The sequence below is a fragment of the Vidua macroura genome, chromosome 12 (genome assembly GCF_024509145.1).
Source record: "Vidua macroura isolate BioBank_ID:100142 chromosome 12, ASM2450914v1, whole genome shotgun sequence".
NCBI classification, from domain to species: Eukaryota; Metazoa; Chordata; class Aves; order Passeriformes; family Viduidae; genus Vidua; species Vidua macroura.
Window position 1 is genome coordinate 8,442,170 of NC_071582.1, and position 27,929 is coordinate 8,470,098.

The 27,929-nt window shown below is 39.1% G+C and overlaps 2 protein-coding genes across 8 annotated transcripts in view; one reads left to right on the forward strand and one right to left on the reverse strand.

The window, feature by feature from the left end:
* AQP9 (aquaporin 9) lies at positions 1-26,386 on the reverse strand. 4 transcript variants are annotated; one of them, XM_053987859.1, is made up of 8 exons: positions 26,323-26,386; positions 25,617-25,696; positions 24,904-25,032; positions 14,001-14,127; positions 10,343-10,480; positions 8,126-8,244; positions 6,252-6,469; positions 1-1,356 (listed from the first exon to the last, which is right to left on the reverse strand). In XM_053987859.1, the coding sequence occupies exons 3-8, from the start codon at positions 25,003-25,005 to the stop codon at positions 1,194-1,196; spliced, it is 867 nt and encodes a 288-aa protein (XP_053843834.1). In that variant the 5' UTR covers positions 25,006-25,032; positions 25,617-25,696; positions 26,323-26,386; the 3' UTR covers positions 1-1,193. The 4 variants fall into 4 exon arrangements, with proteins under 4 accessions (XP_053843834.1, XP_053843833.1, XP_053843835.1 ...); XM_053987858.1 differs by lacking the exons at positions 25,617-25,696; positions 26,323-26,386 and having other exon boundaries at positions 24,904-25,197; XM_053987860.1 differs by lacking the exons at positions 24,904-25,032; positions 25,617-25,696; positions 26,323-26,386 and adding an exon at positions 24,760-24,844.
* Positions 1-27,929, forward strand: part of ALDH1A2 (aldehyde dehydrogenase 1 family member A2) — a 101,641-nt gene that overhangs the window by 11,080 nt on the left and 62,632 nt on the right. The window contains exons 2-5 of one of the 4 annotated variants that reach the window (XM_053987849.1): positions 2,900-3,071; positions 12,545-12,710; positions 14,318-14,466; positions 21,432-21,505. In XM_053987849.1, the coding sequence (XP_053843824.1) occupies positions 21,443-21,505 (63 nt within the window). In that variant the 5' untranslated portion in view covers positions 2,900-3,071; positions 12,545-12,710; positions 14,318-14,466; positions 21,432-21,442. Of the gene's footprint in view, positions 1-2,899; positions 3,072-12,544; positions 12,711-14,317; positions 14,467-21,431; positions 21,506-21,815; positions 22,004-27,929 lie in introns of those variants that run through there. The other 3 variants (XM_053987851.1, XM_053987853.1, XM_053987854.1) reach the window with 3 other exon arrangements.

Below are 27,929 nucleotides of genomic sequence, written 5' to 3' on the forward strand. Positions count from 1 at the left end.
TGAATTGGATGTCTGTTTATTCATGATCACCACCACCAACCATGGATAGATGTATGCATAATAGAAATAAACTTTGCTTTAACTGAATACATTAGATTCACAATGATTAAGCAGAAATAATTTCATTTTCAAGGCTGGATATTGAGAAAGGGGTATATGTCCAACTATTTTTCTTTAGTGAGAGGTAACCCACACATCAGAACTCTGATGTGGATCTGGTCTTCCTTGGGGAAATCAGATCCAGGACTAGCTCTGAGACCAGTTTCTAATTTTAATTACTGCTACCACATTAAAAATTGCTTCCACAATGCAGATGAAGTCCACCAATATAAATCCTCATCAGCAGGACTCTTTAAAGCTTATACAGACATAGGCTTTGTGCTGACCTCTGCACAGCACCAGCCTCTTGCTGGGCCATCTCCACAGGAATGAATTGTATCCAGAAAGCACAGCGGAAGAGATTCAGATTAGTATTCTACATAAGGCTTTTAATATTGGGTAGCATAAAGGTCAAGTAAATAATCTAAAAATAACTAAGCATTAATGCTATGAAGACCCTGTGCAGAAGTTACCCTTTGTCTCTTTGGTGCTGATCTTACAACAAGCAGTTTTTACCTTTTGTGATCGTATTGTGAATTACTGAACCTGATCACTGAGGAGCTGATTTCTTGCTGATCAATAGTGGCTCCATAAACTTTATTAAAAGTTATTTTAAACTGTTTCAATTGGCATTTAGCCAATTGAAACTGGGTATTGTTTTAAATCTTTAGGCAAGCCATTCTTAACAAGTGAGTGATGCTCTTGCACATTAATTCAGCACTGAACCCATTAACTAACTATGCATGCAGTTTTGTATCAATATCTCAACTATTTTCAGTTAATTAGACAGCGTGATTAAGATCATATGAGTTGAATTAACAGGTCAGTGCATCATCTCACTACAATTGCATCTAGGATAACTTGGCCTAGAAGTCATACAAAAAGGACAATTTAGCCTTCTCATACTCAAGATAGCAATTTTGAATGTGATCAGCCCAATGTTTCATGGAAAGACTTCAGTTTTGAACTTCTGTATAGAATTTCTGCTTTGAAAGGTGAATTTCTAATCGAGACATATGGGTTTCATACAGGGGTCCAAACAACCATTTGCATAAAAACTGCACAACGTAATGACAGACAAATTTCTTCACTTCTTATGCCATATTGGTCAATTCATATTTAGCATGCACATCATTTTCTTCTCCCGACTGAGGATCTGAGTGATGAATTTCAATAAAAATGACATAGATCATTGCTCCAAGTACACCTCCCAGCAGAGGTGCAACTATAGGAACCCACCACCAATTATTACCAGCCCTGTAAGACAAAAAGAAAAAGAATTAGTGTTATTTGTTACTCTGGTGAACACCTTTCTGTGAATTAGTCACTGAACAGATTCAGGGCCACTTGCTATACTGTAGACCTTTCTATTTTGTCTCACGTTTCTGTAAATGGTGACACCCTCATTTGCCCTGCCCAAGCTGGTTCTGATTGAAATGATAAATAACAAGCACCAGACATGTTGGTCTGTGTGCTGTACTTGCATTTTGGAAAATAAGGCCTTTTTACTGCATGTCTGTGTGGGGACAGAGGATGATTTCTCCCTTGAGAAAAGCACATTTCACTGACTTGCAGTGAAATGAGCAGGCACATGTTTATTGCCCAGCAATCTTCACTTGTGCTGTCCCCAGATGCTTGTGAATAGATTTTCAGGATGTTACAAAAGCGGCTTATTTCATCTGCATGGAAACTTGCAAGTTCACACCTGCAATAGTATATACCATCTTGCTCTTGGCAAATGTAATAAATTAAACTGAATTTTGAGTATATTTACCTTAAGCAATGTAATAAAACACAGTGACTGTAAAGTTGATTATCCTTGACTGGAGTGGTCAAGATTCAAATTTCATGAGGTAGAATCTTATCTCTATGTTTAAAATGTGGTGTCTTTCAGCAAGAGGCAAATAAATGCTTAGAAGTTTTATACACCTAAAATTTAATCTTAGAATTTTTGTATTCACTTAGAAAGTCCAGCATGCTGATTCCACTGAAATGTTTACATCTGCACAATTACTAGGATTTAATTTTTAATATGTAGATTTACAGGCATATTTATAGTAAGACTTCCACCATTGAACTGTATAAAACAATAAATAGCAACCTTTTTATGCAGGAATATTGGGCTGGTAGAATTGCTCTCCTTTTCCTAGAGGTCCACATTCAGACAGTAAATAACTGAGTATCCATGTCAGAGCACAGAGTCTCTTCACTATACTGATGCATTAAGGTGTTTTTATTTGATAACATGCTATATTAATTGAATGTGTGAGTCTCCAGTGAAAATCCAGCTACCTCAATTTCATGCATATTGAGAATGGAGACTTTTTTTGTCTCCCAGAAATACAGATGGACAAATTAATCTGTAAGAGGAACTTTACAGGAAGCTGCAGGGGAACTTTTAAACTGTCAGGTAATTATTCAGCACTCAGTTGTATAGCTTTATGCAGAAATGAACTTGTGTTTGTCACAATGCAAGAATAGACCTGGGAGAATATTGGTGCCCTGTTGATTATACTCTTACTGCTTGTTCAGAAATGCCTTGCATGTGTATTTTTTACCTTTGGAATTATTTCTATTTTGCCCTGAGGATATAAAGTAACTTCTGATGTTGTTTTACTGACCTGATAAATCTGTTTGTTTTTGAATCATGATGGTTGTCAAGCACTTGAATTTCTGGAACAAGCATGGACTTAGGTTTTATTGAATTAATCAGCAGGACAAAAGCTACATCAAGTACTTGCATGTATTCTTCTGCATGATGTGTTATACACGGGTGTGTAATGAAGGTGTTTCATGGCAGGTTTTTCTCAGCTTGTTCCATGAACTGGCCTGTGCCTTGTCAGCTCCTGCATGACCTTCTCCAAATCATGGCCTGTATTTGCAGCAGCTGCAGTCAGCTGTGCGTTGGATACCCTGTGCTGAGACGCTTGGTGCGAAGCCTTCGAAGAGGCTGCTGCCAAAACTGCAATGAGGTCGGTCAGGACCCGGCCGAGTTTCTATGACACTCAGTGCTCTGTCATTGGCACAGGAGCAAGAACTCGCTTTGACAAGCACAGGCGGCCAAAGGCCCCTCGGTGCCCTCAGCCCCTGGCTGTGCCCAGTGCGCTGTTTGCTGCCGGCTTAGGAGCGCACCCAGCCCCGCCTCTGCCACCGCTGCTCGGGGCGCTGGGCGGGTGCTGCTTGTGCGGCCTGGCAGCAGAACTGAGCTTGGCTGCGGGAATTCCCGGGAAACTACAGTGTCTAAGCTACAGGGACTGGGAACTTGGGCCCATTTAAACTTGCAGATACACCTTTCACTAGCCAGCTGCTGCAGGAAAGGGAGATACCGCTGTTCGTGAGGTAATCCGGGCTGCAGGGCTGCATCCCGGGAAGAATGCTAAATGCTTCTGAGGCCGCTTTGCCATCCAGATGCCTGTGCAGACAGGAGATTCGCCTCCGGACCTTTCCCGCAGTGCAGTTCTGTTCAGTGCTGCCGCCTTGTCCCCGGTGCCGGCGGCCACGAGGTGTCAGCGTTACCGCGCCGAGCGGCGAGAGCCGCGACGGACCGCGCTGGGGTATCCCGGGCTACCTTCAAATGCTGGCACGAAACACTGCTCTGGAGAGCCCTACCTCTCTCTCTCTTATTGCTCGGTTTTGCTTGTCAAAATGCAGTCTGGTATTTGGACTTAATGCTCTGGCTGTTTTCTCACTACAGACAATACTTGGCTTCCCAAACTTTTCTTAAGCTTATCAGAGTATTAGGCATGTGCTTAAGAAAGACTCCTGCTTTTCTGATGGGAGCCTTTAACCAGAACAAACCATTTGCATGAGCTAGGGAAACCACACCATAGCTTGTGTCTTCGGGCTTGGTTTTGGGGAAAATGCTTCTTAGTTGTGCAAAATGTACTAACAGCAACAGTTAGAAAACCCTCAGTGCTCAAACGCAGTCCTGTCATCTGGACAATTCCATGGTCCAGCAGAAGGTCTCTCTAGTCTAGTTCTCTGCCTGAAAATATGATAAAACCAGTGTTTACTATACCTTCAAGCACAAAGGGTAGAGGGGATTTCTCTGCTGTGAGCTAAGTCTCAATGTCTAGAGCATTTGCTTGGGAACAGTGTAGAAGGTCTTGCTATTCTGTATCTGATCTATTCCAAAGTGAGGCTTTCCTGGTGGTCCAGGCTGTTCTGTAGGCGACGCTTGATTATTCACTGATGTGGACTCAATTGCCTTGGGAGATGCTTCCATCCTCCCCCAAAGAATGTTCAGTTTCTCCTGAGTATTTCCTACTGCTCTGTTTGTACAGCACTCCCCTCATGTCTCTGTGGAGGTTTCATGCTCAGGTTCCAGTTCCTGGACACGCCTTTACTAGAGAGCTTAAGCACCTGTCTCAAGGTTGTGAATTCCATTTAAAAGAAGATATCCAAGGTTTATTTGTCAATTGATGCTGCACCACTTTAAGTTGCTCAGGTACAGCAGAGCATCAGGCAATTTAGGATCCTAACTACAATCATTCAGGCTTTTCCAGTGGCTCTTCCAGCTACCTAACAAGGCTCAGGTTCCTCCCATGTCTCACATGGATCTGTGCAGTAAATAAATAAGAAAATATTCCTGTTGTATCATTCCCTTGGACTTGGTCATAGCTATAGCCTTTTAACTGAAGGCAGGGAGGAAGAATTCTTCCTCAATTTTCAAGTCCCTTATATTATTGTAAGTTCTGGCAACAATCAGAGATCTTGTATGTTATTATGTTCACATTTTAAAATTTCTTAACAAGGTATATACAGTGGGACTGCATTCTCTCTCTTATATAAAACTTAAACTACACTAGGAAGGAGTCCATATTGGTATAGATGTAGAGTTTTCTTGTAGTTTTTCTCATGTAAATGAGTACGACCATACTTTTAGGGAGAAGGGGAGTTCACAGGTATTCTGTAACTAGATCACCATACAATCAGGCTTCCAAACTTTCAGGAATGTAATAGCCAATTTCCTAATACATTACGGATTATAGATTGACACCATGGCTAATACCACAGCTACCGACTAGTTGTGATTACACAGGTATGAGAGAGGAGAATCCTGAGTGTGGGATGTCACTCTGTGTGTCCTTTTTTCTAAAAAGAGTGCAGTGGTAAGAGCTACTGGGGAGTAAAAGTTTGGATGTAGTCAGACCAATGAGCTGATCTCCCACCAACAGCTGACCAGAGCTGGGCTACATCCAGCCTTGGCTCTGGCCTGTGCTGTGGCTGTGTGCCTGTTTCAGCTATGCCATGCCTGGCTCCTTCTGTATGAGAAAAGCTTTGCAACTGCTTTCCTCAAATAAGGTACATGATTTGTGTGAATACAAATAATACTGAATAAATAGAGATTATTTGTGCTTCTTTTATTTCTTGCTAAAATAAAATCTCTACTAACCAGAGCTCTCCAGTGGCCTACAGTACTACTGGGGATTCCTACTTGTAAATAACTGGGAAAATAAACAATACAAAAATAAACTATCTGCTTCCTGATGACAGATTACTCTTGCTTAGATACCCTAGAGTGCCTCTTACCCTGGACACATGTAAGATGTGGATTTGATGTGCAGCTAATTAGCCGTGCATAGGGCCAGCCAAGAGCGTGTGCATGTGCACACGGGGATTTGAGAGGGCTCTGAAATGTGGGAAAATGAAGGGAGCTTTTCCATTCACTCCTTCACTCTCAGCCAGGAAGTCAGGCTTTTAGATTGCTGTATATTTCTGCAGTAACTCAGAAGTAATCATAGGCTAAATCAATCTGATATGTCTGGGTTTTTTACAGCACCCAATAAATATTTCTACCTAATTCTCTCCTGATTTTTTTTTTCCCCTGAAAGCTGTAGGACACAAGACGAAAGCACTCATATTTTCAGTGACCTCTAAGAAGCTCTAATATTTTGGGAAAGGTCTTCTTGAAACAATGATTGATATTAGAGATTATGCATGTTTGATTTGCCCTAGGAGCAGGAAATCCTTTTTAAAGCCCAGTTCCTAGAGGATATCTGGCTTAAAGTGCATGAATAGCTGCTTCTGGTATGCAAAGAATTACCTGTATGTATATAAAGTATGACTTGGTACCATGTTGAATCAGGATCTTACTTTCCTAGAAACAGTTTTAGCCAGGAGCATTTGACTTCATCTCCAGGCATACTTACGTGAATACTTCCATCCCCCATCCTGCAATGGCTGTGAAGAGCCTTGGGCCAAGATCCCTGGCTGGGTTCATGGCACAGCCACTGTTCATTCCCAAGGAACAAGTAAGAACAATTATAAGAAGTCCTACTGCAATTGGCTCCAGGCCCTTGGGTACGCTGTTATTTTTGGTGTCAAAAATAGCAAATATAGCCAGAAGAAGAAAAGCTGTTGACATCACCTGGCCAAGGCAAAGAAAAGAATATTGAATAAATAAGTGTAGATTCTTTCCAATAATGAAAAGGGCGGCTATGGCAGCTTTATGGATTGGAGTGGCTTAGAGCTGGTATTTAGTTTTATCCCCCTGTATGGAATAGCAAAATTTGGAACTCGGTGCCTTTCTACTTCACAGTAATGAGAAGTTTTGATATCTGTGCTGAAAGACAAAGACAAGAAATATGCTGAGGAAATTAGGAAATTTGAAAAAAAAAAAAAAGATGGGGAAATTTTGAAAAAAAAAAATCTGCAACAATGCCAGAGGATTTAAACGGTATCTCCTATGTGAGGTCTAATTCTTTGTTTCCACGTTTTTTTTCCTGTCAATTTTACACTTTGATTCAGTTAATTTTTAGCAGTTCTGCTACTATAGCAATGCAATCAGTTCCATTGATCTAGAAATGTTTTATGTGACTGTAGCTTATGCTGATAATTTAGACTAGATGTGCTTCTTTTTATCCAGGTATTGTAAAACATCAGAAGAAAAAGTGAAATCTGTCAAGTCAAAACTGAACAGCTAAAATTATAAGTATCCAAAAAAATAAGTATCCAAATTAGGGTTGCATGTATAACTGTACCATGAACTTTGTACTGCATATGCTAATTGAGCTGATGAAGGAAATTTTCTTGGAATTACTTCAATGCAAGTACAGCTCTGCTTAAATCAAATGCTTTGTCAATGTTGATTTTGCTAATAATTAACTTGATGGGAAAACAGACAGAAGCTTCAGCAATGTCAAAATCTTCAATTTCTATACTGATTTGAAGAAGCTTAAGTTTGAGGAGTTTAAAAATTATTTTGTTTTGTCTGCTTTTAAGTTTGTTTTGAAACATGCATTGCTAAAAATATCTTAGGGAAAAATCTGTTGACTGATTCAAAGATCAGAACTGTCTTTCTTACAAAACTTCAAAATAATGTTTAGATTTTTTTGAAGCCAGATTGCACAATCTTTTACATAATTAAGTTCTGTGTTTGTGCCAGCCCTTTTTTTTTCATACCTTACTCATGCAGTATTTATTTCTTGTATTCCTGAAGAAGATGGGTAAGTTGATTAGAAGTATATAAAAAACATGAAACTTCATTTTTTGCTGTTGCATAAGTGGAATTAAAGGACAAAGCTTAGAACTGAAGTTGAGGATTTTTCAGATTCAGTCATTTGAAAAACACATACTACGAATCTATCTGCAGAAATAAGGTTAGAGAGGAGGCTTGTGGAAGCAGAAAACTCAATTGTTCAGGGTACGTTAAACTGCTTAAGCATTATTTAAGGAATAATAGGTCTACAAAATGGGCTGGATTTTGATGTAAGTGGACATGACTGCTGAGATTTATGGAGAAACATTGATTTATGCTGAGCAAAACCTCTTACATATATTGCTTTGAAGACATTTTGAGTGCAACAATTAACATGATGTATGAGAAAGAACAACTTGAAATTATTTTGCTTGTAAAATATTACTAAAATATAACCCCCTGCAAACAGCATTGCATTCTCATTGTATTGGACATCTGGCTGAAATTGTGAGATTTGGCACACTTTTTAGATCTATGTGGTTTTTTACTTCTTGGCTTTGCATGTTTTTTTATGTTTAATTTGTGGAATTAAGCAAATGTACTTACCTGATCTGCAAATCCATTTACAAGGGACAGATAGGGAGCTGGATATGTTGCAAAGATTTGTGCTGTTGCATTTGGTCCTGTGACTTCAAGTTTTCCATCGCTATACTCCATAAAGGCATCTGTAGAAAAAAGCCAGCAACTGCTTGCACTTCTCCATAAACTTTCCTAGGTTTTCTAGGACTAGAATATATGTGATAGGTCTGTGCACTTCACATTCTCAACTGAAACTGATCTCTAAGGTCCCTTCCAACCCAAACCATTTGGTGATTCTCTGATGTTTTTTTTCCTAGGAGCACCATTATTGGATTTGAGGTGATGTATTCCTCATACCTTCCTGTCTCATTTTTCCTCCCGTGCCTTGAAGTACTCATTTTATGTACCACAGCTTTCCCTGTTCTTCCCCTGCTCATAGCTCCAAACTCAGTGCCAAGGAACATTTTCTGATTCTGAATACAAATGTGTTATTCTACAAGAGGTGCTACATTTGTCATGATGACCCAAGAAATGCACAGCATCCTGATTCTGAGTTGTGGATTCCCAGCCACCAGGAATTAGTGCTATTCCATTTGACAATTGTGCAGTTTTAGAAATAGGAAGATATTAGATGGGGTACTCAAATCTTCATAGATGGATGTGAGTAACAAACTCTAATCCATTATTTTATTAGTGGATCTGGTGATGAGATGATACTTGTGAATAAAGAAATAGCTCCCCATCTCCCATCGAAGTCATTGTGAGGGTGATAAGCTCCTCCTGAACCTAGCAGACAAATCTATTTCTCCTTGTTTCTGTTTTTTTTTTTTTTTTTTCTGTTTTGTTTAAAGTCACAGCATGAGTGCAGAGAGTTTACTTGGATCAGGCTCTCATTTGAAGTGTCAGATAATTCTGTAGCATTTAACTATTTAGGGGGGTTAAAAAAGGGATGATCTCCTATGTCTGTTCTTCTACCAGTGATTACTTTTCAGTGGACATCAAAGAAAGAGTACATGAAAGTCCTACAAGTTGCAGGAAGTAAAAACTACAGAAGAGGTTTTGAAATTAATTAGAGCAAGAGGAGGACTTGAGCAGAGATAGGGATATGAGAAAACCCTGCACTCCTGAATACAAGGAAGATGTCCCTAACCTAGACCTAAGCTTCCTACTTTGGGTTCCTACCCTACTGCTGCCCTTGTGGCAGAATACAGTGACTCCCCTGCCAACCCTATGTACATGTTGACACTGCATCCTGGCCACAGCCCTAATTCTCACTGTTAGGCTTGAGGAAGACTTAAATTCAGATGAAAATCCTGTTCCAGAATTCCAGTATCCAAATTCTAACACTAACCTTAAAAAAAGTAAACAGCTCTTCCCAAAACAGTTCTCATGGTTCCTAAAGATTTTTGTCTTTGGGATTACTGTGGGTACTGAGCACTGAGCTGACATATGAGGGGGCATTTCCATTTTTGTTCTTCCTCTGCTGCACCTAGACCCAGCACAGTCTGCAGACATAATGCCCACAGGAGAGAGATGCTGGAGGAGATGGACTGGGCCAGTGGAAGCAGAGTTTTGAGGTAGCGGGTTGAAAGCAAGTGATCCGACTGAGTGGATTCAGTCGGTCAGTTACTGTTTTTTTCCTTTTCTGGCACACTGTGTAAAAAACCCTGTGCCTCAAGGATAGGGGGATTTTTTTTTTTCCCCCTGTCAAATATGTGACCTGTTTATCACTGTACCTGGAGTTGATTGCCTTGGAGAGTCACCTCTCAAGGGTGGTCTGATTTTTGGTCAGGAGGGACTTGATCTCATATCCTGTACCCTCAATGAACGATGTTGGTGATTCTTGCCTACAGGCACTTGTAGCAGGTCTTTAATGTTTCTAATTTGCCTGGAAGATGGATAGCCCTATATCCTGGCTATTAAGTAATTTAAAATCCTTACTGAGAAATACATGATCTCAGAGTATCTGATTTCCCATGAATAATATTTTAAATATCAGAACATTTCCTGGAGTATTAAGTGTTTCAGTAAATTTGTAGGGTACCTGGAATGCTCAAGCCATTGTTTTTCCCGTCAAACTCTTTATGCTCCTTCATTTCTTCTTTTGTAGCTTTAGCTTCATTCTTGCCATTAGCCCTGTGTGAACAAGAGTCCTCTGCCTGCCTGACATTCATTGAAAAATTGGGGCCTTAGAGACTGCCTGACCTCTAGTTTGTCCTGTGAGCATGTCTAAGGTGTACTCACTGTAATAAATCCCAAAGACAGCCGCTGCTCCAATGAATGCTCCCAGGAATTGTGCTAATATGTAAATTGGTAATTTGGTCCATTTTAATCTTCCAGTCACGCACATGGCTAATGAAACAGCTGGGTTTATGTGACCACCTGAAAAATAAATCAAAAATTGAGTCATGTGGATGACTCAGATACATGAGAATAGGTGAAGGATTTGTAAAAATGTGGGCACTTCTGAACACCAGAACAGCACATGGTTTTCTGGATGTTATTTTGCAGTTAAATGCTGACTGCAATTAGACTGAAACAAGTTGGTTGAAATCAGAGGAGAGAGGGCAAAAGCCACTAAGATCCATCTTTAGTCTTGATGCTTGTGGACTGTGCTCTTTGTCAGGCTGCTGTCCTGCAGTATGTAACTTATAGACAACTTTTCTAGAAAAATAGTAACCTGCCCCATTGGTTGTGATGGGAGGGTCCCTTATTCTGCACATATTCCCTCTCCTCAAGGCCTTTGGCTTTTTATTTTTAGGAGAGAACTGGGGTGGAAGAACATTCCTTGAGTCTTCCAAGCACAAATTAGGATTAAGGACTGTTACTGGCTTGAGCATGTATCTTGAGACAGTTCTGGAGTGCCCTGGATTTAAGTCATGTTTGCGTCCCTCTCTTCAACCTGGGGTTACTTAGGAACTCAGTTTTCATGGAGACAAAATGAAATAATGTTAGGGCTGTCCAGTTTCATGTTGGCTGTTGGTGAGCTGTGCCTAGATGGGATCTGGGGGCAGCAGTGCATAGTCCTTCACCGTGTTTTTATCTGGTTCTTGTGCTTTCTGGAAAGGTCCGTAATAAGGAAACTGATAAAGCAGCTGTGCTTAAACAAAGTTCAGTTTCCTGTGGAACTTCCTTCCTTTTTTTTAATTCAGGAGTAGCTACATCTGAACTCATGCATAAAAAAGATTTCAGTAACATTGGAATTCTTCATGACAATTTTAGTTTCTAAAATACATTTGTTATGTTATATGGTCTCTTCCCTCAACATCTTTTGTCAACCAAAAAGGTGTTGTATGCTCTAGGAAAATTTCATTGTTTACAGGTACATGGTTGCTACTTAAGAAATACAAATGGCTAAATAAATGAACAGGTACTTCTTTGTAATAAGTACTGAATAATAAAACCCCTAAGTTTTGCAAGGGCATAGGATCCTTTGCTTATTTTCCAGATAAGGTCTCATTTCAGTCTGCATGAATATCAGGAAAAAATAGCCTTTGTCTCTGGTAAAATACCTGAAAGAGTATGTCCTTTATCTGTCAAAGGTTAGTGATGGAGAAAGGGCCTCTATGTACAGTTTCTGTGTTTGTTTGCACTTCAGGTCAGTGAGTCATTATCTTATGAAATCCAGGCACCTTTGATACATAATGAACTGACAAACACAGATAACAAGCTGGATAAAACCTTCTTTGTAGCATTTCCAAATGCTGACCTAGTACTACCAGTCTTGAATTAAAAGTTGAATTCCTCAATTCTTCAGCACAGAGCAAATAGATAGACGGCACCTAATGTAACAACCCTCCATGTGAATTTTGATTAATTGTTGTCTTGTCTTTTGTTTCCTGCTCTGGCTGGAATTAATAATTTTCCTTTCTTTCAACACCTGATTTTATTCCCCGCCTGTATATAATACAGAGTGACTATGATGGCCAGGACAAGTCATAATAATATTACAGAGGGCTGATTAACATTGAATATGAAAAGGAAAAGTCTTTCGAAGGCTCTCATGCTGACATAGGGAAGTTACAAGATTCTTGGTTCCTGGTTAAAAAAAAAAAAGTTCACTTTGGACAGTATGTTCCTCCTTTTTTTGTAGTTGCAGTGATCACAGTCATGGCTTTGAAATGCTAAATTGGATAAAATAGTGGGAAATTATCTAGATATTGAGGAAAACTGGATGGAGGAAAATTAAAAAGAGGAATTTTCCTAAATAAAAAAAGCTCAAATTCACCAAGCATGCAGACTATATGTTTTGTTAGCATTAATTTAGGATTACATAAAGAACTAATGAAAAATATTATAGCAGTACTTAAACATGAGACTTTGGCCCACGAGCCACAGAAATTGCTAAAAAATTCTACATAGGAGCTTGTATTTTGAAGTGTCCACTAGTAATCATGTCTTGGATAATAACAGCCTGTTGAAATATCTGTTCCTATTTTTTCACAGAGAAAATGCACTGCATGCAGAATCCTTTGTCATGGGAAAAACACAGGAAGCACAATACTGCAACATCTGCAACTGCTCTGCCCTGCTGGGATTGAACTCTAATTTTCTACATAATGATGGAGATGAATATCCCTTAAAGGTGCAAATGTAGGACAGGTCTTCACAGGTTTGTTTTCATGATACTGCGTTAGAAGAGTTTAGCTACCTCCATGTAAACCAAGAGCTGTATTTAAAAGTTGTTCAGATAATAGGAATGTGCTGCTGAATTAATTTTGTGTGATATTAAGGAGCAGTTCTGGTTTGTGTCAATGACAGCGACAAGACTGCCTGTTTTTGTAGAACCTGGAGTACTTTCTAATGTGAGACTTTCTAATGGAAACCTTCTGCATGGTGCCTCTGCAAAAGAATTTGTAAAGAGAAGAGAAATGGCCACAGTAATTTCTGTTACAGCAACTATTTCTAATGTCCTAATTATACTTAAAGAAATCTGTCCAAACCAACTTGACCCTCTTATGAAGAGTAAGAAATGCCTCTATGAGACCTGGAGTACAAGGGCACCATGTGCTTGAAAGGCCAATATAAACTCTGCATACAACACAAACTATTGTGTATTTTCATGGATAGCATTGTTACAACCCATCATTTTCTGTTTTAAAGGAAGATTTTAATTGTTAAAAAGCAGTTATGCTAATATTACTGATCTTAGTTTGGCCAAATTGAATGGTGGAACTAGGAGACAAGGCAGCGTCCAATGTGGCACTTGTGGACACTGGTTAGTTAGCCCAGCTAACTCAGCCCCAACTACAGAGAGAGTCCTGACCAATACATGTTGAGCAAGTGTTACAGCAGAAATAAGGGGGAAAAGACAGTGCACTGACAGTGTGCCATTGAATGTATCTCGGGTATTGAATCTTTCTGCTTTCTGTTTCTGCTGCTTCTGTGAATAATCAGACAGGAGCAGACTTGCTATTGCCTGTCATAGGACATGAAGAAATAAATTGTACTCTGTAAAGAGAATCCTGTTCATTATACCCATTAGTGGGTCATTTCTGTGTAGCTGGCCACCATTTTATCTGGTGACTGCTGAATTGCTCTTTGTGATTATTTCTTTAAACACAGTGCCTGTCTTGCCCAGGATCGTCTCTGTTGACAGAATTTTCAAAGCGACACCAAGCAGATTTCTGGTTTGCATAGAACACTTTCCATAAAACCCAGAGATCTGTCAAGGTTTTCACACTGTAGTTGAGATCAGAATTTGGTGGGACATTTTGTCAAACACAAGAATAGAAGGAAATAAGAACACACAAGATTTACTCGCAAAACTGCTGCGGACTCTGCTGTCATGGTGCTTACTGTTGCTAAATCATGATGGTTTATACCATGAAGTGGAAGCCCTTTAACAAGGGAGCCTTAACACTGTAGCAATAAATGCTATATAAGAAAAAAAGTCACTTACCAGAAACCCCCCCGGACACGTACACTGCTATGGTGACTGCCATGGCAAACCCCACCGACACCGTCATGGGCCCTCCATGCGCTCCGCGGCTGAGCACGGCCTGTCCCACACACCCACAGCCAAGAGCCTGCATTTGGAAAGACAAGTGTAAAATCACAGGTGTGTCTGTCAGATGTTACTGCTTGTGAGTTCTGCTGTCCTGGTATAGCTGCAAATGCTGTTCAATGCCGAAATAGTGCTGGAATTTGTCATGTGTGCCATTGCTGCCTTTGCTGCAATGCTTATTTGCTTTTTATTTTCCTTGCCTCTGTCACAAGGAAGAATGTCTGCTAATGAGGACCTGTCTTCACACAGAAGACTCTTTTCAGGCACAATGAGGGGATACTGATCAGAACTTGGAGCTGAGCAAGATTGCACTGCCTCTACAACAAAACTCTGCATCTGAAAATGAAATTAAATCTGTGAGGTAAGTTCTCAGCTCCAGAATGATGTGATAAGTGATGAAAAATTTACTGTAAAAATTATGAAAGATAGCTCAAAAAGCTTTTAATGTTTAGTGCTGAAACTATGGATTGAGACAACTTTCTGGTATTTACATTGTGTGTTATTCTTATGCTGATTTTATATCATATATTGCTCTAGCAAAATATTTCACTGGCTCTGCAGCTTGACCAATTAACTGAAGTGAAGATATCTAAATAATTCACATTGAAGAATTCTAAATGGATTTAAACTAGGTTTGGATTTTTGTTGGTTCTCCTCAGAATAAAGTTCAGTAACAGGTTTAAATATTTGCTTAAGATGATGTTTATTCAGTTCTAAAGCCTCTGCTTAGCTTCAGGCATACGTTTAGAGCCTATTAAAGATGACAGGAAAGATATTCAAAGAGACAAAAACCTTTTCATTTGAGATAGAGTGGCTGATCCATTTCTGTGTCTTTGAAAATCTGCTTTTAAAATATATGCCTATGTACTCTGCTGAACAAGGAGCCAATACTCTGTGGAAGCTCTCAAATAATTTCTATAGTCTGAAAACTTTTGCTTTTCTGTAGCTGTAAGTGATGTGAATAATACAGTTTCTGGGATGTGACTAGATACATGTTGAGCAACCTTATTTTCAGTTGCAAGGCATTTGAATTCAGAAACTGCAAAGTAATGGGAAAATCTCTTTTGCCTTAGAAATAAACTGTACCAAAATGATTTGGTGATAGAGGTTTAACAAGCAAGTCCTGCTAGAATACATGCAATTTAAACAGGAAAATCATACTTTTGTTTCCATTATTTCCCCAAGGGTTTTAGCTAATACCAAAATGTGACAGAAAAGCTCTCAATAAAATTACACTCTTAACCAGCTTTTTAATGCAGACAGCATTCCTAAGTGCCCCAAGACTGTGTCATATGCCCAGGTGTAGGTCTTGCCTTGAGGTCGTAATCATGTAAGCAAACAAAACACTGACTGGTGCCAGAGTGTTGCAGCTCTGGTTATGTAAGGGTAGGGTGGTGTTAGATAGCCACAGTTTATTGGACTGTATAATTAAAAGCTCCAGGACACAATGCAAGCTCCAGTCAGCTGCTGTGCAACAGATGACCCACGCTTGCATTAGCCATGCTCTCACCTAGCAATGCACATGGTAAGCAGAAATGCACATACAGATAGCAAACCAAAATAAAATAGATTGGTGTTGTTCACAGCTGAAATTACATCTTTTTTTAAACTTCATATGAGACAATTCATAATGTGTTTATATGATTTATTTGGAAAGAATGGGTATGCTGGAATTCATAAGAATCTAGAGGAGGTGGAATTAACATACTCTAGTCATCACTTTCCAGATTTTTTGAAGGGAGTATTCCTGAAACTGCACCAAGCAAGATTTTTGGGAAAGATATAGCTCAGATGAGGAGGAAGTTCAGTAGTCTGCTCTGGGCCCCTGCTCATACTGGTGCAGGTTGAATTCCGGCAACCAGCTCAATCTACAAGTATAGTGTGCACTTGTGTTCTGAAATGGCACAGGCAAGGTTTTTCAGATTCAAAGGCCATTCTTTTGAAAACATTATCTCTTTCTGTAAGGATGACAAAAAAAGAGAACGGGGTAGAGGAAATAGTTATAGAAAAGGATAGGGGATAGCAATATCTGTGTATATCAACTACAAATTCACAAGAGAAGGGAAGGAAATAATGGAGGGAGGCTGTGGCCTCCTTACCTTTATTACCAGAACTGAGGAGAGTCATACAGAACAGCTGTGTAGTCCTCTTATATTGTAGCTCCTGCTCTGCAGGTCTTAAGGAAATACACAACTACAGCTGTTCCATTTCTGTGCTAACCAGTCTCTCTTCTACAGAGAAGACACATGAGCCAGCTGGAACACAGCTGCACTCGATGGACTGCTCACGTACAATGACTAAATGCTACTGCAGGCACAGTCAGTGTGTGCCCATCCAGGGATGGGAACACTGGGAGCTGAGCCTACAGGTCTGAGCTGTGTCACTGTAATACTTTCTCCATTTGCTGACCTTTTAAGAAGGAGAGAAAAAAGTTGCCCAATACCTACTGTAGCTAGGTTGGCGCAACTGGAAACTAACACCTAATCATGTAATTACACAAACAGCAATTTAATACCTTGTAAGTCTTTGCTTGACTGAGTTAAGACCAACTAGATCATTGAGTTGTAATTAAATATTCTAAGATTTTAGGCCAAGCTCAGCCATCAGTTGCGCCCAGAAAACTCATTGATTGAAGCTCATGGAGTAAATGGGAGTTTAATTTACATAGGATATAGCCAGATCTCTTTATCTTATCTTGTCTATCTTATGTTGCTAGGTTTTCCTCTTAGCAGTTGTCTATATCCTGATCTGCATAAAATTACTGGAGTACTTTCAGCACTGACTTTCTTTTTGTTCATAAAGTCATTAGATTACTGCCCGGAAGAATATGCTTGGGTGTGGAATAGCTGCCTGAACCTTCTCTACCAAAAAAACTTGCTTCATAGCCCATTAGATCATTCTCTTTGTCTTGGACAACAAGGCTAATGTTAGGAAAGGAAAACAACTGGCCTTCAGTGAGTGTAAGGTCCTGTTACTGTCTGGAAACCTGCAGGACTTTCTGTATCCTACTCATCAGAGAGACTAAAGATCATTTTGCCTCCATCTTACTATTTCCAGGATTTTTCCAAATGCTTGTAATAGCATTTTTTTCAGTGTAAATAGGATTTCTGCAAGATCTGAAACCACAGTTTTAGGGAATCTATTTTTCTACATGGCCAGTAAAGTTTTAGGCAACTTAAAGAATGCTTATATTAAAAAGCCCCCTTCTTATCACACAGTCCTAGAAGTGGTGTACATTTATAGGCAGACCCTCTGACTGACACATTAAAGAGGCAGCCAAACTTTTTAGCAGTGTGGAGGCAATGAGCTGTGCTGTGCTGGACTCTGTACAGCCCCAGCTCCAGCTGTGGTGAGACACGCACCTGCAATGGGCTCCACAGGTGTCCCTGCAGGCAGAGTGTGGTCTCAATGGCTGCATGAGTACAGGAACTTAGTGTGTTATAAGGAATACAGTCAGCAGGTGCAAAAAAAAAATTGTCTTTAATCATAAACTGCTCACTTCAATCATGAAATCCTAGAAAAATAGTGGCTGCATTTGCCCTTCTCTGCAGGTGCCTCTGAAAACTTTACAGTGTTCTTCATGGTGTACTGTAGTCTTGTGCAGTTCCCCTACGCAACATTAATATTTCCAAGTAGGATTAGCTACTGAAAGTGAAAGTAGTAAATAATCTTTTCAGTTTGAGGTGTGCTAAATTGTTGGTGTCTTCCTAAGGGAGTGGGTTTTAGGACTCACTTTCATCTCCACCCCCTTCATTTACAAAGCAAGTCTGCTTAAGAATTTACCTATTGTATTTCATAATAAGATGTTTTATAATACTGGAAACTCTTTCCACACAGAGATGTATTTTTGCTGCGTATTACATAGGATCTTAATTCAGACAGGGTTCCTAAGCATTCTTTCAACAGGGACAGTAATGCTAAAAGCAACAAAAACAGAGACATGTTAGATCTTCTAAATTTCAGGGCATTAACTCTGCAAGAACTCAGGTTACAGGAAAACCCTTTCAGGAAAGACCAGTCCTCATCCAATCTAATGTTTAATATTTGCTATATTTTGTCAAATCAGAGAGTACTTAAACTTTTAAAGGTGAGAGAAAAAAATACAGCTTACCAGTCACAACTCTTATTTTATTATTAATGAAATGTTTTGGTGGGGTGGGGAGGATTTCTGTACATTATGATTTAATCAAGCTTAGAGCAATAAAAAGTCACTATATCCGTTTTCCTGGTGTTCTTCTGGGAAACAACCAATATCCTCTTGGGTTCAGATGGATTTTAATTTTTTTTCAGACTTGCTATCTCATAAATAAAGGGTGCAAAAACCCCCAAGCCCTTACATTTAGTTAATTAAATAGTATAGACATAAGCCTTAAAATTATTGCCATTTTGAAACCATTTTCTAGTGACAGAAAGAGACATTGCTACTTGGAGACATGATTGTAAATTTAATAAAACTTTGGATGATTTATGTATATAAAGCTTTAAAAACATATAAATATCAGGTTCAAATTGCTTTGTGGGAAAAAAATAGTGAAAATATTGAGGGACAGACTATGCTGTATTATATAAACTGATGCTTTTAAATTTTATGATTGCTTTTGCATATGCAATAGGAGACAAATAAAAGTTTGAAATCACCTAGAGAGAATGCAAAAGTCTGCATTTTCTCATATTTTATTATGATTAATATTGCACACTTCATCCTGAAATGCTAAATGCTTTTCTTTCCTGATTTATAGAGGGCAACTGATTTTAGTCAGTTTCTTTGATGAAGACTGTTTTTATTTTCTTACTAATTTTTAGAAATTCAGGAAAGAAAATGAAATGTAATATTCAGACACAAACTTTCAAGAGTGAAACATTGCCTGTTGTATCAGGGCTAGGAAGAAAAGGCCAGGCAAAGGAACAAAATCTCACCTAGAAGACTTGAAGAGAAAAAGAACCTATTCAGGTGCTGCTTCCCTCCCACCTTACTCATTTGTTCTTGAGCTATGATGCTTTGCTTCCTACTCCAACTGAAAAGCTTTAAATCTTTCTAAACTCTTAAAATATGTTTAGTCTCTGCATCAACTTTCAGGGAATTGTACAATTGAGAAAGTGTGCAAGAGTGGGCACTGCAGACTCTGAGAAAGGAGGTTTTCTGTCCTGTTTTTGGAGTATAAGGGTGTCTGTTCCTTTTCTTTACTCCTTCCTTTGGGTGCAAAAACAGGGGGGGCTGGATCTCCTGCTCTCTGACCATTAGAGGTTAGAGGTATGTGGTTAGGAGTAAGTAAAGCCTAAGCTCTTCGCTGTTGGAAAAAAAAAAAAAGAAAGAAAGCTGAATGCTTTTAATAGTAAAGAAACCTATGAGGAAAGGATAAGAGGAACTGAGTCACATCTGCCTTTAAATTGGACCGTGGATTGGAGAGCTCCCTAGAATTCACTTTCAACCAGAATGGTTTCTTGAACTGTTGAGATCGTAAAGATATAAACTCACTGCATAGCACAAACTACATTTATTATCTTTTATTCTGTTCTCCAACTGTTTATGACAGCTTTAAAAAGTTATTACTTTTATTACCTTTCTTTTATTTGGTGAAACTTTTGAAAAAACACCTTGTAAATTTTTGTCTGTAAAACATAAATTCAAGTTTTGCACTCACAGTTGAATGCTGGAAAGATGCAAGTCTTCTGTAAGTCTCAGGCAGAGGTGCCTATGCTTCAGTCCTATAGATGCCAACTTTCTGTGGAGAAGGGTATCCACAGAAAAAGGTTTTGGGAAATTAAGTTCAACTTACTGAAACCTCTTGGTTAAACAATGAGTGTTGAGTTACGTGCTGGGGCTGACATTGCAGAAATGAAGATAATTTTCTTCAAAGCTTTCATGTAACACAACATCTGAGTCACCTAAAAGTTTGAAATGTCATATACTGGGAAACCTAAGTTTGGATGGAAAACAAAATATTCCCATGATTTTTCAGAATTTTTTTCCACCATAAATATTTTGGGGTAAAAGAACAATTGGCTAACCTTCCTTTCCAATTTTTCACACTGCTTAATATTCAGCTGAACTAAAGAATTACTTCTAAAACAGAAGGGCTGTCTAGAAAAAAACCTGATTCTGATAATAATAAGGTTATAAAAATAACAACAGTATGCAAGAACACCTCCTTAACCTCAGTGCAACTAAGGGTCTTTGTTACCCCTTTGTCTTCTGTTTGCAATGCTGATTTAATACAGTTTGAAAAAGAAGAAGAGTTTGTATGTCTTCATCAGAATCATTAGCAAAATGTAATGCCATCAAAATAGATACAACTGTATAACATTAGATTAATAAGTGACATCTATTATTTATTGGTTGTACTATATTTTTGCTGCTAGAGACCCAGATGTCTCTAGCAGCAAAAATATAGTACATCTCTGACATAAGAGCTGGTTTTCAAAGTGCGAACATTGCTAAGGCTCATGATATTTGTAGCATTATGTAATATTTTAAAAGCTGAGAGACAGATCAAAATACCTATTATAAATAAATTGTAATACCCTCTTATGTAGCTTTGACAAACTTAAGTTCACTAAGAGTTAATTATACAATATTCTGTAGTCCAGGAAATGCATTGCTGATGGCAAACAAGGCAGCTGTTAGAAGGTGCTGATATTTGATTTTTTTACCTTAGAAAAAACTTGCTGTAATTTTATCCTATTAAAAAAAAAAGTCTCCCTTTCACAAAAATTGAGGACTTTGAATTTATCTTTGTTTAAAATTTCTAAGTAGTGGTTTTGTATTAAATGTTAAACACTTATTTAAGGAGCAAAGGATCAAAAGCTATGTTTGCTTTTATGTAACATCATGTAATGAGAATTCTACTGCATGTTTAGAATAAGGGATATATGTTACCCTGCAGTATTGTAATTAACATGCACTGGAATGTAGGGCCACAAAAAGTAGATATAGAAAAATTGTTTAAATTTTAATCTTATGGACTTATGCCAATCTAGAAGATTCTTTTGAAGAGACTCAACTCAGCAACAGAGCAGGAGTGATAACTTGCATAATGAAGTGGTCAGAATATGAAAACAAGACTAAAATATTTTGATGATAAATAGCCTTCCTCCTTAGCTGAACTATTTCAGGGCTGTCATGTATTCAGTTTATGCCTGTGCCTTGAATCCTCTAAGCACACACAAATATTTGCTTCAATGAGAGTTGCAAGAGGCTCCCCACCTCCAGCTGGAGACCTGGCTTATAGGAATATGTACATAGGAATACATATAGGTATATATTAGGAGCATATATCCTCCCCACTTGTATTTATATGCTAAATGGAAGCCTGTGTTTTGTCTCAGCAAGGAAGTGAATGCTGCTCTGGCCTCTGGAGATCCTGGCTCCTGTGCAGGTCCTTTCTGGGAAACTCTGTTCGGTAAGATGCTCTTGAGAGTGAAAATGAAATAGAAACTGTGTTAGGTGAGCAGTAGCTGTTAAAGGAAGCCACATGGCCTATTTGGCATCTCCTTTTGGAACTGTTTCAATTCAGATATACTTAATGGCGTAAGTCAGAGTAAATCCCATTTTGGTTGAGAGCAATTCAGTCAAGCTCCAAAGAGGAAATAGGGAGAGGAGCATGATTAAAAGCAGAGGCAGTTGGATAGGTGAATTCCAACCAGACTCACTAAAAAGCCACATAAACTATCTATCTGATGCAGCATGGCTTCCTGACTTTTTTGTGCTAGCACACAGGTGTTGTCCCCCAGATTAACTCACAGAAGTCCCAAGAGGAAATGTACTGAACCAGGAAACATGGTGGAGAACTAAAAGCTTCCTAGAGAGCTCTTCCTCAAGGGAGACCTTGAGGCCAGTCCCAGCTGCAGAAGGCTGAAACTCTCTGAGGCTGGGCTCTCAGACACCATGGTGCAAACAGGTAGGTGTTCTCCCACCTCAGGATGCTTCCAGACTCCTGGAGTTTAATGTTTCTTACTGAAATTGTGTGCTTCGCTAAGCAGAAAGCATGGCTCATGTGGGCTGTGCCTGTATTATCAAGCTGTGTAATGTAAGCACCTGAGAACCTGACTATGGCTCTCTCAGGAGGGATTACTTATTTGGAGCATCTCCAGTCTGATTCACTGGATTGAGCATCCATTAATGGTCAGCACATTTCTTGTGATTCTGGAGCTCACCTTCTACTTTACTTTCACCTGGAAAGAATTTTGTCTACGTGCTCTGAGTCCATGCTGCAAGGCAAACTGCAGCATGCTAAGTAGGGCTGACCAGGAGATTTTATCCAAACTGTGTGCCCAGTGCCTTCTCAAGGCTTGTTGTGTCAAATCTGTCTGACATTGCAGGCCACACCCTGAGGTGAAGGCTGGGTTTTTGTCTGATGAGTGATTCCACTTTCTAGATTTCCTGTTTGGAAAACAATGTTGCAAGACTAAGAGTTACCAAAGATGGTAGTTAGGCTCCTATTGGTATGTGGCCTCTGGTGTTATTCTCCAGAAAAATTAGAAATAGGTGATTTGGCGGGACAGAATTTCACCCGGCTAACTCCCAGCAGTGGTTCCCAGATTTAGGTGTGGTCAGTTCAGCACTGGCTTCCAGACAGAGCCTGTGGCTAACAGAAATGCTGTCTCAGCCTCACTCCCTGGCACAGGTGCTCTCCACAGTCTCTAAACCCCATCACAGCAACCCGAAATGGCTTTCAGCAGAGACGTGAATCAACTGTGCTGTAGGCCGTGAACTCTCCTCTCCATTTGTAACAGCTTTAACACATAGTTCTTACACTAACCTATTACTCCAACTTCTTTTGCATACATGCTGTTTTTCAAAGATTTCTGTCCTCTGAACTAACCAGGGTGCCTCTTTCATTAGCTCCAATTTAAATTAAGGGTTTCATATTTATCTGTGCTTTAAGTGCTTACTACCTGACAAAGTTTAAAAGCAACAGCAATAAATACAATCACAAAATCACAGAACAAACTAGATTGGAAAAGACCTTTGAGATCAAGTCCAACCTCTCACCTAACAACACCTCAACAGCTAAACCATGGCACTGAGTGCCATGTCCAATCTTTTTTTAAACACCTTCAGGGATGGTGACTCCACCACCTCCCTGGGCAGCTGATTCTAGTGCCCACTCACTCTTTCAGTGAAGAATTTCTTCCTGACATGTAACCTAAACTTCCCCTGTGCAGCTTAAGACAACAGCAGAAAAGGCAGTTTCTTCACAATAAACACTTGCTACTGCTGCTAACGTGTGCAGTCTAAACACAAGCTGAGATATCCAAGCACTGAGAAAGCTGCAGTTTAATCCAGGTGAGGCTCCTTCTGCTTTAAAACAAGACTGAAACTAGAAAGGGTAAGAGAAATGAGAAACTCAGATTGTCAACAACAATTTTGTAGCTTCATTTTCTACTGCACTCATATGGTGAATATACTAGAAAATAGGATCTGGGTTTGCATTTCCTTTCTAGCCTTGTGCAGCATAATATTAAATAATAGCATTTGCTAGTCTAATCTGCACTTTAATATGTTTTCTTCTCTTGCTTAATTTTATTAATGGAAAGAGGGGGAGGATTTTGTGGTGAGGACAGAATACTGGAAGTCAGGTGATGTGGGTTATATGCAGAGTTCTGCCACAGGCTTCCTGTGCAGGCTCCTGTAATCAGGTTTGCTAATATACAAAATGAAGATAATGACATTTCCCCTCTTTACCAGGGTGTTGTGACATTTAATTCATTAATGTTTGTAAAGTGCTCTGTGCTCCTTGCTTCTAAATGTGCTCCTTACTGTAATAACATCTTATGGGTGGTATTAAATTTGAGAATAATGTTATTTTAGTGCCAGTGCACTTCAGTTGGCTGAACTGTAGTAAAGACCATAATTTCCAGTATTTTATGAGCTACTGGAATTTTTAGATGACTTACTTGAAATTTAGCTAATATAGTCAAAGTTATAAAACCTATGTCAGTACTTTGCCTGCTATTTTTTTTTTTTTGCCTTTTCAGTATGATGAAATATTTAGCAATAAGCAAGACTGTGTTGTCCAGACTAAAAGAAGAAAGAAAGAAAGTTTGGCATAAATAGTCTAGCTGCTTGACTTCTAGCTCTCCTACATAGCCTGCTCTCTCCCCTGGTGAGTCACAGTCCCAGTGCAAAATGCACAGAAAAACTGAGCAAGAAATTATGTTAAAAAAAAAAAAATCTGGGGTCATAAAAATGGGAAATTTACCTATTTCTCTAAGTTTTAACTGTACTACAGGACCAAGCAATATATGTATAATTTATGTAGTACAGTTAAAAACAAAACAAAAAATTTTTAACTTAAAAAATCTCCGAAGGTTTGGCAATGCAACTCCCAATAAAATCACTACAAATCACAAAGCTAAATTCTTATATTACACAGGAAAACGACTCAACTACAATTTTTGAAACATGCAGTACAATATGTTTGTTAATGTGAACAGAATTTGTGCATAAAATGAACTGCTGAGTTTTTAAAAAACAGGAGAGTATTAACAACATTCATTGTGCATATCTGGATTGTTCAGAATGTGCTCCTTCACTGAAATTCCACTCCTAGATGAAATCTAATGCCAATCAGACAATTGTAATACATAAAACAATCTGGTTTTTAAAGGCAGTGATAATTACATGGGGTGAAGAAAGGAATTACAAACTTACCGTCATAGGAGCAATTCATTCAAGCTGTGCATGGTCAGGCTGTAACCTCGCTGCTGGCACAGTACAAGAAAAACATACATGTCCCCTTACAAGCACTGTCCAACATTAGATTAGTAGGAAGAAAGGAAAGCAGCTGACACTTACTATCAGTATAAAAGTTCCCAGGAACTCTGAGAGGGCTTCTTTAACCAGGCTGTTCTTCAAGGAAAATTTCTCCTTTAAACTCCTTTTGTTTTTCCGGCTCATTTTGGCTTCTTCTATTGCTCTGGTGCCCTAGTTACAAATACACATAAAATTTGTTCTGCATTCGTCCCTGCTCCAGCTGAACTTTGACACTTTTACTTAAACATTGAAATATGAGATTTCATCTTGTACAGCCAGTGAAATCATCTGACTGCAGGCATTGACAGAACCAACTCAACATGCCCTAACAATTCATCATGGGTTTGTCATTCTATGCCTTCTCTGAGTGCACTTCTATTTATACTGGTTAGATAATACCAGTGAGTTCACAATCAGATTTCTTCCTTTTTCTTACAGAATGGATTAATCATTACCTTTCCTGTGTTTCTTTTTTTTTCTTTTTAATCCTAGTAAGAATGAATAAAATGTTGTTTCTGTCATCCTGATCAAAAAGAAAGTCAAAAAGATAAACCATGAAGTAAGGAACCAATATGTAGTTACAAATTTCTCTCTGACCTAGATTGGGATTTAAACCATGACAACCATTGGTTGTCAAAGAATTTTTCAAGAGGAAGTTGTAAAGAGAGCAAATGCTTGGGAGAATGCTGTGCTGTACCCTGCACACAAAAACCCTTAACTTCTGAGACATTTAAGTGGCTAATGAGGAATCTTACCTTGGTGGTGTGTGTTGAATTTGCATATTCACTCACAATGCTCCTTTTGGGCTAAATGCCTTGCTCTCTAGTGAACTTCCCTGTTTACAGAAGAGCAATGAGGCAGAATAAATTAAGAACATTTAATGAAATCTGCTTTGGTCCAGTGGCTCCCTACAAGACAGAACTGTGAAGTTCTGAAGTGAAGCACTGAATTACTATATATTTCCTGTATGTTTAGCTTAAAAGTGCATGGGTGCTATAATATGGACCATTATAATGTTATTTTCCATGGTCTTAAGACTGGAAGTTGCCAAATATCTCAAAGAACTGCGCCTCCTAGAGAAAAATATTACACCTTTATTTCTTCAGCATCTTGAACAGTTTTATCAGATGTGATACAGACTTGACACTGTCTCGTTGATTTACAAGTGTTTTCTGCCGTTTGACTTGACACCAGAACCTCAGCCCAGTTCTGGTAGATTATTTTGGCATGTATTGTAGCTGCTCAGTGCAGCTGAGGTTTGTATCTGTCCTAAGCAGGGCAGAGCCTTACAGGGTTAGGGAAATGTGCCACTTCTGTTATCCCATCAGTGTTCCTCCTAGCCTCCAGCTAGGTCCTGCTGTGTGTTCCCTGCAGCACCACCAGCTTCATCCCTTAACTATCCAGTTCTCCCCCACCACCCAATTTTAATCCTTAACTGCTTTTCTGTGTTCTTTTACTCACCTTTCTCTACCTCTGCATCCAAAGAGCACTGTGTCCTCAGGTGGTTCCAAAAACGCTGGCCTGTGGAGCAGCAGGGAGCTGATGCAGCAGCAGATGGCAGCATCTGTGCTGGTGCTGCCTGAGCCGGGGATGCCCGTGCAGAGGCGGTGACACTGCTGCAGGACAGCTCCAGGTCCTGCTCTACAGGTCCTGCCTGTGGCACAGGCAGCTGGGCCCACCTCTGGGGAGCCCCTGAAAATAGCCTGTGTATGGCAGCTTGAAAACCTTTACTCCACACCACTGAGAAACAAACATATTATTCAGGACCTTAATTATCACAGCGTGCTAGAGTGTATGTTTGTTATGTCTGTGAGAGAATTCTTCCAGAATAATGTATACATTAGAACTGAGGGAGGATGCTTGGGAGGACATTCATTACAGAAGGAATGAGATAAACCACTTCCTCTCTTTCAGGACAATGATAAATAAATAAAGAAACAGGTTTTGCTCACCTAATAGTATGTAGATACCTCTCAGTTTGATCTCATAGCAGGTATGAAGCCATTAATGCTATTTTTCAACTAATAGTGGGATAATAACATGTCAGAGACAGAAATTCATATTTACTTGTTCAGATCATTTGTCTTCCTTATAAGAATTTTCTGTCTTTGTAGGGTGGAGAACTGGCACAAAAGCATCTATTTCACATTTGATCCTATCATATTTTCTTCAATACTTTATAAAAATCATATGATTTAACTCCATTAATAAGAACTGGGATGCTAAGTTAGACCAAAGGTTCTCTGCAGCTCCATAATGAGATTCAAGCAGGTGCTCTAAGAAAGTATTGAAGAACAGAGTACACAGGGGATGACTGCTCCCTTGGTAAATCCTTCCAGCTTTTGACACATGGCAATTTAAAGGCACTGCCACACTTTCCAAAGAGTAAAGGGGGCAGCTCAGAACACTTGAATTAAGTTTCTCCTTTTCTTATATTTAGAAAGAGATTCTAAGACATTTATCAAATCTAACAAATATGTATGTAGAATTTTAAGAAAGACAAGTAAAATGTAAATATAAACACCATGAAAGCTTTGACTTTAATTACTATCTATTTGATTAATCCTCTGTTTTACTGCCTTTTAGTTGTATGCAGTGGAACATCTGGTTGAAAAAGGGAAAGAAAATGCACTGTGATTACTGTTTTCTACTGCTCCCTCACCTGGGCCCTGCTCCCAGAGTCAGAATGATAAGGATACTTGGCAGTGCCACTCATAAATATTGAAACTGTGTCATCTGAGGGAAGAAAATGAAGACATTTTCCAAAAATGGAAGTTATATAAGTAAGTAAGGAGCATACATATTAAATGTAGAACCACAAGAAAGGTCACCAAAAAGATTTTAAGATTTTGCCAAGAATGTGAAAGTAACAGTCTAAATGTTTTCAAATTCCATTACCAGAGGAGTCCTGTGAGACTGTAAGTAAAGCTATGGAGGATGGAAGCACAGAAGAAGCATTCAGTGTGGCTATGTCCACAGCTAAAAGAATTATTTGCCTTGCTAGATTTGGTAGGCTGAGTGTGAGCAACTGTTCTAAAATAAATTGTCATCAGGAAACACTTCAAGAG